At 45.6% G+C, this 13,543-nt stretch overlaps 1 protein-coding gene across 1 annotated transcript in view; it reads left to right on the top strand.

Moving 5' to 3' along the window:
* Positions 1-13,543, top strand: part of SLC4A11 (solute carrier family 4, sodium borate transporter, member 11) — a gene marked incomplete at its 5' end in the record, with an annotated part of 55,575 nt that overhangs the window by 27,136 nt on the left and 14,896 nt on the right. Inside the window, 5 exons of the mRNA XM_008949403.1 lie at positions 5,501-5,626; positions 6,371-6,484; positions 7,336-7,468; positions 7,770-7,843; positions 12,805-13,054. Coding sequence (XP_008947651.1) covers positions 5,501-5,626; positions 6,371-6,484; positions 7,336-7,468; positions 7,770-7,843; positions 12,805-13,054 — 697 coding nt within the window. The remainder of the gene's footprint in view (positions 1-5,500; positions 5,627-6,370; positions 6,485-7,335; positions 7,469-7,769; positions 7,844-12,804; positions 13,055-13,543) is intronic.

Here is a 13,543-nt window from a genome sequence, read left to right as displayed (position 1 = left end):
TGGGGCTCCTCTGGCCCCGCTCCAGCAGGTCCCTGGCTCTGCTGTGCTGAGGACTCCAGAGCTGCCCCAGCACTGCAGGGGGGTCTCCCAGAGCCGGCAGAGGGGCAGGGTCCCCTCCCTGCCCTGTTGGGGGGACAGCCCAGACTGCTGGGCTGTGAGCACCCATTGCTGGCTTGTGTCCAGTTTTTCATCCACCAGCACCCCAAAGTCCTACTTGGCACAACTGCTCTCAATCTCATCATAGAACAATTTGACTTAGAAAGGACCTTAGAGATCATGTAGTTCCACCACCCTGCCATGGGCAGGGACACCTCCCACTAGAGCAGGTTGCTCAAAGCCCCATCCAACCTGGTCTTGAGAACATCCATGGATGAAGCACTCACAGCTTCCCTGGGTAACCTGGACCAGTGTCTCACCACCCTTAGAGTGAAGAACTTCTTCCTTACATGTAACCTAAATCTGCCCTCTTCCAGTTTGACTCTACTACCCCTCATCCTATCACTACAAGCCCTTGTATAATGTCCTTCCCCAGCTCTCTTGTAGGCTCCCTTCAGATACTGAAATGCTGCAATAGGGTCTCCCTAGATCCTTCTCTTCTCCAGCCTGAACAACCCCAACTGCCTCAGCTTTCCTTCACAGGATAGGGGTTCCAGCCCTTGGGTGATCATCCCCCAGCCTGTATGGATGCTGGGGATTGCCCTGACCCAGCTGCAGGACCTATATTGAGACTGGTTTCAATGAGGGAGGGAATCCTGCCTGGACTCAGCTACAACTTTACCCATCAAACTCGATACTCTAATTCTTCAGTGTGTATTTTCTGGTGCACCATGGAGGAATAATCACTAATGTAGCATCTGGAGTACCCAGGGGGAAATTTTGAGGGTCCTGAGGTTTTCATGGTGGGTTTTGGTGCTATGCTCTGCCATATCCCTTCACCTCTTGGGGAGGAAGGGTGAATGGAAGAGAGAAGAGCTGAGGTTTGTTCTGTGTCCCCCTGTTTTCTTTGGTGCTTGTCCTCAGCACGCAGCTGTTGGGTAGATAGTTCAGCTGGAGATGTGGATTCCTCCCTGGCCTTGGTCCTGCAGAGGGTCCCAGACTAGACCCTGAGGGTAACATGAGTGCATCTGCTGGCAGCATCCTTGGGATTTAGTGGTGGTGTTTTGCAGGAGGGAGATCTCCAAAGCTCCCTGTAATGCCAGCATGCTTCAAAGGAAAGCTTGTGAAGGCACTGGAGGAATGAGGGCTGAAAAGGTGGTTTTGTCTTGCTGGTTGTCTAAGCAGAGAGCTTAAACCTGTTAAGTGTTGACTGGGGATTGGTTGTGGCATGTGCCAAATCTTTATCAGCTCTCCCACCCGGCTGCAGCAGCCCCTTTGTTTGGCAGGATTCTCTTGAGAGAGGAGTTAAAATAAAGAGTTTGAAGATGGCCTTTTTCACTTCAGTGCCTCTGCTGCCCGAGGGTAGATGTTGGGGTAGCTCCTGCATCTCTGCAGCCCTTTGTCCCCAAATATCACCTGGGTGTAAAAGAGTCACTCTCTTCAAGTCTCTTGAAGAGTGACTTGTTGGATGCATTGGAGCATCATGACCTGAGGGTGACAGACACTGGAACAGGTTGCCCAGGCAGGTGGTGGAGGCCCCATCCCTGGAGACATTCAAGATCAGGCTGGATGAAGCTCTGAGCAGCTTGATCTAGTTGGAGATGTCCCTACTGATGATGGGGGATTGGACTAGATGACCTCTGGAGGTCCCTTCCAGCCCAGACATTCCATGATTCCATAACCTGGGTTGCTTCTGCAGTCTGTCTTCATGTCAGTGGTGGATGTTAATGCATTAAAGATGCATGAAAGCATCTTGTTTTTGTCTGTGGATGTTTCCTTCCAAGGCATTAGCACTTGATGGGAAATGGGTTGAAAGAAACAAGAGAAGGGACAGCTCTGAGCCCTTGATTTGTTTCTTCATACTTTTCTAGCCTGAGCATATGCTTGGCTTCTCTGTTTCAAAATCACCAAGAGTAGATTTCCTTCTCCAGTTAAGTTGTTAGTCTCAGTTGTACTGTGATTTACTCTTCACAGGACTTTAGGGAAGACTCATCTTCTGTTCATCTTCAGAAAATTGGGCAGAGTCCAGCAGCTACTAACAGAAGTGAAAGCCCAGCTTGAGGACGTTAGCTCATGTTTGTAGGAGTTTGAGTTTTTGAGGCTCACAGCAAGGAGATCTGTCCATAGGTTTTGGTTTTGCCACTGAAAGGTGATTTTTATTCTTTTTTTTTTTAAATCAGGGATTTAATAGACACATCCTTGCTGCTGTGCTGCAGATCAGGACAAATAAACTGCTTTGAATATTGGAAATTTGAGTAAGAACATTAATAGTCAGACATTTCATCTGTCTCGTAGGAGTTTGAGTTTTTGAGGCTCACAGCAAGGAGATCTGTCCATAGGTTTTGGTTTTGCCACTGAAAGGTGATTTTTATTCTTTTTTTTTTAAATCAGGGATTTAATAGACACATCCTTGGTGCTGTGCTGCAGATCAGGACAAATAAACTGTGTTTGAATATTTGAAATTTGAGTAAGAACATTAATAGACATTTTATCTGTCTCAATTTTGATTCAATAAATGTACAATTAACAGACTTCAGGAGCTCCAGTCCTGGCCTCTGGGTCTCTCTTGGTCACTGGCTTATAGATGGTGGAATACCCAGCAAAGTGAAGCCAACAGTGCTGCAGTTTCCTCTGAAACTCTAACCTTGCTTTTAAAACTACACCATTTCAGAAATTCAAGCAAGTAAAATAGAGCTGTCACACTGATGAACATAATTATTTCCCATTTCAGCATGTAGATGTACCTTAATTTCAAGGGATGGCTGCTGTAACAACCAGTTCCTCCAATTTCACAGCTGGCCCACAAGTTGATTTTTTTCCTGCCACAGATTTCCATCGTGCAGTTGGACTGACACGTTTTTCAATGGCTTTATGAGCCTGCTGCAGATGAAATGCCATCAGAATGCAGCCCACCTTCTTGTAAATGAAGTGATGTCAGTCCCTGGGTTGCAAATAGACCCTGAAATTGTTTCGCCAGATGTTGACTTTAAAAAGGCAAAAAAAAAAGGGTGGTTAAAAGGCTGGATTTTAGTGCTTGTCCCGGGTGAATCTGCACAAGGCAGCAGCATTTGCTCATGGTTTGAACTGCAATTAGAGTGATTGATCATGTTTGTGAGAGGGTGTGTTGAATCTGATGTTGTCATCTCCATTAGGCAGTGAATTTTGCCTCCCACCAGGAGGGATCCGTTGCTCCTCGGAGCTTCTCTGACTGGTTATGGACTAAAAATCCTGCTCTGTACTGGAAGCCTTGGGCCCAGCCATGGTGTAAGGACATCTGTGATCAGCAAGGACTCCTCATCCTTGCTTTGCAAGGATTGAAGATGAACCCAAAGTCATGCATGAGCTTCTGTGATGCTCTTCAAGGCTTCTTCCTCCCTTCTACCTTCTCATGCTATGGTGGACCTACCCAGAAGACTAATTTAGGAACCACTTCATCACTTCAGTAGCTTTCTCTGCTCAGCAAATGAGCCTTTTTTTTCCCCTTTTTATAATATTAGTTGTTTCTCTGGTCCTGGTTGCCTTTTTGTGAATGCTTTTGTAGCTTTCAAGCATTGTTGCCTCTGACCTTTCATCTTGGAAAGACTCCTTTGCCTGTAAAGCAGCGTTCTGGAGTAACACAAGGTCCTCTGAAGAAGGATGTGACCATCTCTACTTACAAAACTACCTCCAGGCCCACTGTCTGCCCTGCAAAGCCCTTCCTTTTCTCTAAAGGTCTTTGGCACTTGGGATTCTAAGGCAGGAGCCTGCAGCTGGACTGGAGATCACATGGGAAAGTTTAATCTCTGAGAAGTATATTTCAGGTCCTTTGGTTGCCAAGAGTGGTCAGGAATGTGGTCTGTGGTTTCTGAATCTTCACAATAAATTGAAAGGAATCTGCCTTGAAACAGCTGATCTTATGACTCCTGGAAGGTCAGGCTCATATTTGCATGTTTGAGATGTCTCTTGTCAAGTTTTAGCCCCTGCCCTTTTTTGAGGATGGTGAGAAGTCCCATTTATGTCTTGTCTGTGAACAGAAACCATCTCAAGGTGTCCTTTATTCGTGTCTCTGCCTGTTCATTAAACATCATCTTTGATTTGGGGGTTTTGCATCCTCCTATCCTTATCTCTGCACGGCAAGTGGTGTGGAAAGCAGATGTTAGATAAGATCCCAAAGTCATTCAGCAATTATTCTTTTTTCATTCCAGTGATAGAATTAGTCTGCTGTGGCTACATCCAGATTTTCTCAGTGTTGCACCAACAGCATCTGATGCCAAGTCCTCCCTTCTCTGATCTAGCTCATCAGCTTGTAGCACCTCCAGCAGGGGACTGATGCTAGCAAAGGCTTGGATGGGCATTTGGGAGCTTGGGGGCAGGTGCCTGTGTTGGAAGTCCACTGCTCAGGAGGCTTCCAGAAACAAGAATGGGTCAACTCCAAGCATGTCCAAGTGTCTCCCAGCAGGAGCACCATCAAAGGTGGTGGCACAGGCAGGCTGAAGGCTGTTTCAAGGTTCTCTTTGACAAGGCTCTCTCTAAAGAGGCCGTTCTGTGGAAAAACTTATGTCCTCCTCAAACAATATCAGCTGTTGTCATCTCTCATCCTTTCTCTTGTGTGATATGAGCTCACTGGGGATGGACAGCAGCCTGAAAACAGGAAAGGGAAGGGAAGCTACTTCAGAGGCCCTTAAATTCATATTATGACACTTTAATTCTCTTTCTGGCTGCTTTTGTTTTGGCCTGGTGTGTTTTTTCCGATGGAGAAGAGAGGAGGGGGGGGTGAATAGATGGAAAAGAAAGAACCTATTCTCTCAGAAGGGCTTTTTTGAAGCAGAACTCTTAATGTACTCATTCCTGACCTCTGGTGCTATTTGTTTTTGTAAGTCTGCTAGCACTAATTGGCTCAGCACAGCACATTATTGATTCAAGCCTATAACCTCAGGTTTCTGCCTAGGGAAAAATGAAGTGCTTCATGTTTTCCTGCCCAAGGCATCCTGGGTTGGGGTGATGAGTGGTCGTCATGAAGCTCATTAGGGGTATAGTCCAGAATACCTATAAAATTGGCTTTAAAAAGTCAATGGGTAGGGGGTTTATAAACCCTAAACTTCCAGTTTCTGCTTTGATCATCTTCCAAACTTTTGGGGCTGGCAAAACCGAGCCAAGTGTTTCCAGTATTTCCTGTTTGGAGGATGCCAGAGACATCTGTTGGAGCAGTCTGGTGGCACGTTGGTGCTTCTACTTCTGCTCCCAAATGAACAAGAGAGGGTGGTAGTGTAAAAGTATAAACCTTCAAAACCTACCCATGTGTTTCAAGCGTGGACTGAATTTTTACTTCTGCCTTTCAGCTTTAAAAGAACTAATGGTGTCTGGCTGATGTAAGCAGGGTTTCAGTAGGTTGTACTAACATGGCTTTTCTTGTGGTTTGCACTAGGTATTATTGGAAACAACAAAGCTATAGGGAAATACATCACAACTATGATCTTTCTGTACTTTGCCTGCCTCCTTCCATCCATTGCGTTTGGGTCACTCAACGATGAAAACACCCGAGGAGTTATTGGTAAGTTTGTCAGTTTGGGGCATCTGTCACAGGGTCCCATGTATTCAAAAGGAGTAGCTTTGGTCAAAGGAAACTTTGGTAGCTTTTATCTGATGAAGAGGACACCACTGAAGGCTTTTCTAGTTAAATTTATGACATTCTCAGGATACTAGAATAATTCAAAACTGCTTTGCGTGCTATCATCTACTTGGACTGATGCAGGTATGTGCTACTATACTTTTAACTGATGCTCACTTTATAGCCATGCAGTTACCTACTTTTTTTTTCCCCCTAGAACAGGCTCCTGTGGTTTTGATGTGAATTTGATTGCCAGTATCAAATACTCTGGCATGCTGGATGATGTTTTTCTTCATCCCAGCGGTGGCCCTGAAGCATTTCATACGACTGTTAGAGTCTTGGTTGAAATCTTGCCTGAAGGCCTCCACAAATACTTGTTATGTCTTTATAACTGTTTAAAATCAAAACAAACCAACCCCCCACAACAAGAAGAAACCCCCAAACTGCACCAAAAAAAAAAATCCTCCCAAAATTCACAGTTGAACATCTAGAAGCCTGGTGCCATCCTAAATTATAAATACAAGTTTGCTGGCAGTTTACTACTTGCTTTCAGTGTCTCCCCTCTATACCCTCTAACTACTGCTCTTACTCATTAGCAGTTGTCTTCTACACCCTGTGAATGCTCCTTGGTCAGGGAGGTGTTGGTTTAACCCCTTGTTTGTCTCCATCCTCCTCCTTTGCTTGCAGATGTGCAGAAGACAATCGTTGGCCAGTGTATTGGAGGGCTGCTTTATGCACTCTTTTCAGGGCAACCTCTGGTTGTACTCCTAACTACAGCTCCATTAGCACTCTACATCAATGGTAAGTCTGCTGAACGTGGGCCTTGGGGCTGCTGGGATTGCCACCAGTGGCTTTGTGCAAGAACCTTTTGCTTCAGTTGAGTTTGATCAGCATTGAAGGGTTGCTTCTGGTGCTGAGGGAGAAGGGAGGGATCTGATTCAGGTTTAAAGTCGGTTTCTGAAGGAATCATCTCACACAGAAGAAATGTTTTGTGAGAAAATGTTCCTTCTGCTTCCAGGAGGAAATCTTCAGCTGATGGTTTTCTGGTGTGGCTGCATCAAAGCAATTTTGAGGATAAGAGCCACAAAGTTTTTTGCTCTCCTATTGTGTTGGTTTTTTTGATTGCCCTGCTAAGGTGACCTTGCAGTTATAGCTGCAAGGTGATATTTCTGAGCCAGAGGTGTAAAGGAGCAAACTCAACATCTATAGGAACATTCAGATGGGCTATGATGAGCTTGAAAGGTTTAAGACATGAAGTTCTGTCCACAGGGCACTGACTGAGTAAACATGGTGCAGAACCATGCATCAAATCCCTTCTTCAACAGCATCACAAAATGTCAGCAAGAGCAAATTCCAAGGGCTGGTTTTGTGGCCTTGACCCCTAGGAAAGGTGTCTTGAGAAGTGTGGGAGAATATTCTTCCAAGTGTTTCTCCCCATTTCTAGTGAAGAAAGGGGATGACAAAGGGGAAAACAGTTTGTGTTGATCCACTGTTGATCTGGAAGTGTAAGAACAGGATTTTAATGGTAAGAAATGGAATTTAATGCTGCAATGAAGTCTTGAAATTGGTTCTTTTTGCCACCAAGCAGATGGGACTCGCAGGGTGGTGAGGACAGAAGTTTAATCTGACATGTGCATGCTTCATTTTCGCAGTCATCCGAGGAATCTGTGATGACTACAACTTGGATTTCAGTGCTTTCTATGCTTGGATTGGACTGTGGAACAGCTTTTTCCTTGTGATGTACTCCCTCTTTAATTTCAGTCTTCTGATGAAGCTCTTTAAAAGGTAGCTATTTTCAAGAAGTGATATTTTGATCAGATTATTCAGCAAATGGAGAAATTATACATTCCACAGGCTCCTTAATTACAAACTTGCTGCAAAATGTCTTTTGTGAGATGAGGCGAGTATCCTCTCAGCTTATTGTTTCAGCTTGAGAGAAGCATTTAAGGATTCACTGGGTTTTGTTTCCTGAGTTGCAGTCTTACTAAAATTGGTATATTTTCAGGTAAATGCATGAATATGTTGATTTTTCTTTTGAATGTGGACTCTGTTAATGGCTGTATTAATTTCTGGGGTTTTTCCACAGGTCAACAGAAGAAATAATTGCACTTTTTATATCCATCACCTTTGTGCTTGATGCCTTCAAAGGCATTATTAAAGGTAAGTCTTGCAACAGTGTGTTTTTCAGGGCAGATCTCTGCTTTGCTTCTTTGCCAAAGGGAAATACAAGGCTGCAAAAATGCATGTTCTGTGTTGATTCAGGGTCTTCAGGGAGAAAAAAGTGAGAGAGTGAAGCAGCCCTATGCCAGCAGTTCACTTGGAGGCACAGAGTTTCTATCAGCTCATTTCAGTGGGTAGAGGCAGAATTAGTGCCTTAAAAAAAAGGCAGAAAGCATATTCATGTTGCTGGGAGTCTTTTCCTAGTACCAGTCTTTTTAATCCTGGCAACAAAAAAAAGGTTCAGTTTAAGTTCAGTACATCTAGATGTCTTTCCTTGCCACAAGATTAAATCTGCACAGAGGTGAATTGAAAGGTGGGTTAAGATTGACCATTCTTGAAGGAGCTCTGAGACCCTTCTGGCCACATAAGGACTGCAGCACCTTCACAGGATCACTTCAGTTGGAGAAGACCTTGAAGATTGAGTCCAGCCATTAGCCTAACACTACCAAGTTCATCATTAAACCATGTCCCTAAACACCTCATCTGCATGTCTCTTAAATACCTTCAGGAATGGTGACTCCACCACCTCCCTGGACAGCCTGTTCCAATGCTTTTTTGGTGAAGACATTTTCCTAATATCCATCCTAAACCTCCCTTGGTGCAACTTGAGGCCATTTCCTCTTGTCCTACCACTTCTTCCTTGGGAGGAGAGACTGATCCCCACCTTGCTACAACTTCCTTTCAGGTGGTTGTAGAACATTGCTGCATGTTCCAGCATGCTCCTAAGGCTATTCTGCCACTTCCAGCCACTTTGTCCCCATTTCTGGGTTCAGTTCTAGGTGCACATCAATAGGCAGCTTTTTTGGGGGGTCTAAAAGATTTCTTTGGCACCTCTTTTCCTCCTGATCAGGATTGGCAGGAGGTATTTGTGACAGTGACAGCTGTTAGCAGAAATGCCATGTAAATGGCAGCTTTTCTGTCCACCCCAGTGAGAAGCTGGCAAAGTCTGCTTTCCTTGTTCTTTTATCACCTGTGGTCCAGCAACCTCAAGTTTGGGCTATCCTTTGAAATCCTTCAGGACCTACCTAAGCCCACTGAGCACATCCCTTGTTTTCAAGACCCTCAGGCTTGGCTCATTATGCTTAGACAAAGCTCAGTGGGTGGAGGAGAAGCTGTGCTGGGATATTTGGCTTTCTCCTTGCTCACTATGGAGCTGTGAGATTTGTTTAATGTGCTGTTGGTGCCCTGTCCTGGAGGCATGGGACAGTCTCCTCGTGGCACTAAGGTGTTCCTCAACACCATGGTCAACTGCTTTGTAAAAATCAGCAAATGCTCACAGTGCTTCTGGAGTAGAGAGCTGAGGGGAGTGGGGTGCAGGTTAAAGGTATAAGAAGCATCTCTTGATCTCAGCTGCCAGCCTTGCAGGACTATACAATTCCTTGCAGTATTGCAGTGGGGACAGCAGAGGCTCCTGGAAGTTAATTAGTGAATTAGTGTAGTTCTCCCTTGTACTGAGGAAGGGCTGAATTTATAGGAAAGATGGTAATAAAATCAAACCAATGCTCTGCTCATGTTGGCTTCAGCTGTATCTGCAAGTGTTCACTGCATCAGCAGATGGGACCCCAGGTCCAGCCACGTTCCCAGATACAGAAGGGAAGGGTGAGGGCAGGCATGGACTTTATCCTCAGCCTTCTGAGTCTTCTTGACACCAGTGCAGCTCATGGCCACATGCTCATCTTTCTTCTTCCACCCCTGTTTTGTGGCAGCAGGTGATGGTTGCTGCTGTCACCACCTCCTCCTGCTCAAAACTTTGAGCAGTGAGGTAGGAAGAGAAGGCTGAAGTCTTCATACAATCATGGAAAGGTCTGGGTTGGAGGAGGACCTTTCAAGGTCACCTAGTCCAACCCCCTGCAGGGAGCAAGGACATCTGCAGCTAGAGCAGGTTGCTCAGAGCCCCGGCCAACCTCACCTGGGATGGTTCCAGGGATGGGGCAGCGACCACCTCTCTGGGCAACCTGGGCCAGGGGTCACCACCCTCAGAGTCAAACATTATTCTGTCTAGTCTCAATCTCTCCTGTTGCACTGGCACCACCTCTCAGGGCAACCTGGGCCAGCGTTTCACCACTACCTTGCAGCATCCCCAAGCTGCTAAATATGTCCTGGTGATGATTTGCCAGCTGACAGTGACTCGGGGCTTCCTTAAGTGCCAGGGGACAATCTGCTCTTGCTCTGCAATGTTTTCCCCAGTCTGTTCATGGATCTGCTTCCCTCAGTCTGTTCATAGCCTTGATTTTTTGCGAGGTACTCATGCAGGAAAGAAGGGAGGAGGGACGCGACGCTGTGGAGAGGAATCGAGCCACGTGCCTTCACCCCAGCCTGGTGACACTTTGTTTTTGCCATGTGGCCCAGCCACCGAAGCTGTGTTTGTTTGATCTTGACATCTGCACTCTGCAGGAAACGGGCTGGAGCAAACAAAACGAGCTGATGTTGTTGGAGGGAACTCGAGCCACGCGCGCCTGGAGGACGCCCCCGTTTCACCACCTGCTCCGCCGCTCTCCCTGAACCTGGCCAAGGAGTCACTTAGCCCTGCTAGGAAAACAAGCTATAAATCTGCAGGAATCAATTGATAGCAAGTCTGTGGTGCAGGATGAAGGGCTCCACTAGGCATCTTGGCACGTTCTCCTTGCTTTAACTGAAATCAGAGTAAAATCAAAGTTTCTTCCCCTATACCCAGGATTGCGTGGAGCAATCCTAGCTGCTTCTGAGCTGGCTGCAAGCTGAATTGCAGCTGGAGGAGTTGTGTAGTCAGGCTGAACTCAGGGCACCAAAGATGTCCTCAACCCTAAATACACGACTCCAATAGAGCCAGGTGTGGGGAAATTGAGGAAAATCACTAAGATTCCAAAAAAAAAGTAACTTGTTTCTCATTCATTCCAGTCCAAGCCTAACTACGGAGGTGTACAAATACATTCTGCATAGTTGCCAGGTTGTATGTTGCTGTTGGTGCCTTATAAGCTCAGTGATTGCACCTCTAGGACGTGGTCATGCTTAAGTCAGCTGAGATGGTGGACAGGCTTTCAGCCCTGACCAGCTGCTAATCCCCAGGAAACGCTGCCACAATAATTCTTATGACACGAGTGTCCTTTAACGTCCCGAGCCGGAAACTACAAACACTCCAACAACTTGTTCTGTGTTGATGTGTGGGTCACGGCAGCACTCTGTGCCTCAGTTTACCCCTTTGCAGAGCAGATGTGGGGGTGTCCTGCCTGGGCTGGATGCAGCTGTGAGGCTGGAGGGAGGAAATGAGAGCAGAGGCTCTTCCGCAGCACGCGACGGGGGAATGCGCAGGGCTGGCAGTGGTTGGAATGGGATTGCTCCTTCTTGGGGAAACCTTTCTGGTACCTGAGCAGTGCAACCAGCTCCTCGTTTGTGGCTGCTGCTGAGAGCAAATTGGGTGGTTGAATCCTGAACTGTAAACCTTCTGTGATCTTGAAATTTATCTGCAGAAGTATTGGATGTCAAGTAACTGGTTGTTTCTCTCGTGACCTTCATGCTCTGTTGACCTCATCCACTTGTTGAATACCTAAACTCTTTTTACCAGGAGTTAAACACAAACATAATTTAATTAAAACATAAAGGTGGTACAAGAAAAGATTTCTGCTGTTAAAATGACAACATGGCTAAACATAAGGCACTGTACACTGGGGTGAGCTCCAAACCAACTGTGCTTTGGCCAAATTCAAGGTGGTGGCAAAGGCGGGTTGTGCTTTTCAAGGATTTTTCAAGTTTGTTTTGCTTGTTTTCAAACATTTAGAATCACAGTTTGCCTGGTTTTCCTGTGGCTGCTGCAGATGCAATAGCTGAGGTGCTTGGGGTTTTTGGAAGCTTGATTATTTTTGGGGGTAGGGGAAATTGAGGAACATTTTAGTCTAAACTTCAGCTTGTTGTATTTTTGCTTAAAGAGAATGGTCTTGCTCTGCACAGAGAAACTCAAAAGTTTAAAGTTTGAAGGGGTGTTTTGACTCAATCAAAGAATGGTGGAGAGGACTGAAAGCTCTGATGTGGTGTCTTCCATCCTCCTTTATCTTCCCATCAGTGTGGGGGAGAGCAAGTGCTGCCTGGTGCCATCTGATCACATAACGTGGGAGTACCAGGGCTGTGAAGCCCAACACCTGTCTTCTGGTTTTATGTGTTCCATGTGGCATCTTGGGCTCCTCAAAGAGGTGAAATAATCCCCAAACCACCTTTATATGCTTGGAGCCAACCAGTGCCATAGAAATGGGAACACAGCTGCCTAAATGCTCAAAAGCAAGAGTGTATTTTCAACTGCTAATTAGTTATATAAATGCCTCCAAGCTATCCTAACACATTTACAAACAGTTCCAGAAGCATTACTGGGTGTTTTCCTTGTCCAGGTTTACTTCAGGTGCTCTGTTATTATCCAATTTGCAGTGTCAATGTAAATGTTCTGCCAGATTTTGTGTACCATCAACACTTCCCTTTAAAACCTGGGCCAGCCTTGGAGGAAAAGTTTACTCTTCATTCTGTAGTCCACTTATAGATCTGTGCAGCCTGGCTGCTCTTAATTTTTTTCAGAGATCCTGATGGAATTTGGTTACCAGGCTGCTGAAAGGAGATGTGTATATTTATTTAAGAGCATTGATTCTAGTGGTAGAAACACATTGATAGAAATAACTGTGAGGTCCATCCTTACAGTTCAAACGTGTTGGTTTAGATCAATTTAACTTTTACCTGTGACAATAAGTGAAAAATAAATTAGTGATGCACTGGCTTAGTAAGAGAAGAAGTGCTGGTGTCTTTTCACTAGTTTGAGGGGTAGAGCTATAAACCTGGTGAAGCACAATGTTAATAGTGCATGCTCAAACAAAGAACCACTTCATTTTACTTCCTTTGGTTGTCACAGACCTGTCCTAATGCTTGCCTGTTGTTTTTTTGTGCAGTTTTTAAGAAATATTACTACCACGGGCGCACAGGAGACAGTTACTTGGAAAAAGCACGAGCTAATGCTCTCCCAAGCCTTGGCATCAACACCACCTTCTTGATGAACTCCTCAGTGAGCAGATCCATGGCCCTAGAGAACCAAACAGGCACGCACGATGTGCACTATGGACGTGAAACTGCTGTCCTTAGCCTCATGCTGATGTTGGGTACCCTTTGGCTTGGCCATACCCTCTATCAGTTTAAGAAAAGGTGAGTTACTTCAGTTTTGGAGCTCAGACTGCTGATCGTTTCATATTACCTGTGAGGAGTCACTAAGGGTTTAGATCTTGATTTTGTCACTGAGAAAAATCAGGTGGAACTCTTCCACTAGTGGTGGTAGAAGCCAAAGCCAGAGATGAACTTGGCTGGCCACCTGGAAAATGTTAGCAGCAGAACAAAACGTTCAGTCACTGGCCAATGCCCTTCCGTATTTGGCTTGGCGTGGCAAGTCACTTTTCAGAAAGCTTTGGGTGAACCTTGTATTTCATGTTGGAAGTCCTCTAACTCCCCCCAGATAAGCCTTGAACTGTTGTGGTGGGCAAAAGTCCCCAGTGGTGCTGGAAGGTCTACTGGGAACGTACCTTCAGTGTGCTCTTGGGAGTCAAGCACCCAGCTCTAACTTAGGTTTAACTCCCATTGCCCTTAAATTTGAAAGGCTTGAGAAAGCAATTAAAGCAAAGTGGGAATGAGAGACAAATT

The sequence above is a fragment of the Merops nubicus genome, unplaced genomic scaffold (genome assembly GCF_000691845.1).
Source record: "Merops nubicus isolate BGI_N331 unplaced genomic scaffold, ASM69184v1 scaffold6051, whole genome shotgun sequence".
NCBI lineage: Eukaryota > Metazoa > Chordata > Aves > Coraciiformes > Meropidae > Merops > Merops nubicus.
The sequence above is the reverse complement of the archived record's forward strand: the minus strand, read 5'-3'. Positions and strand labels throughout refer to the sequence as shown.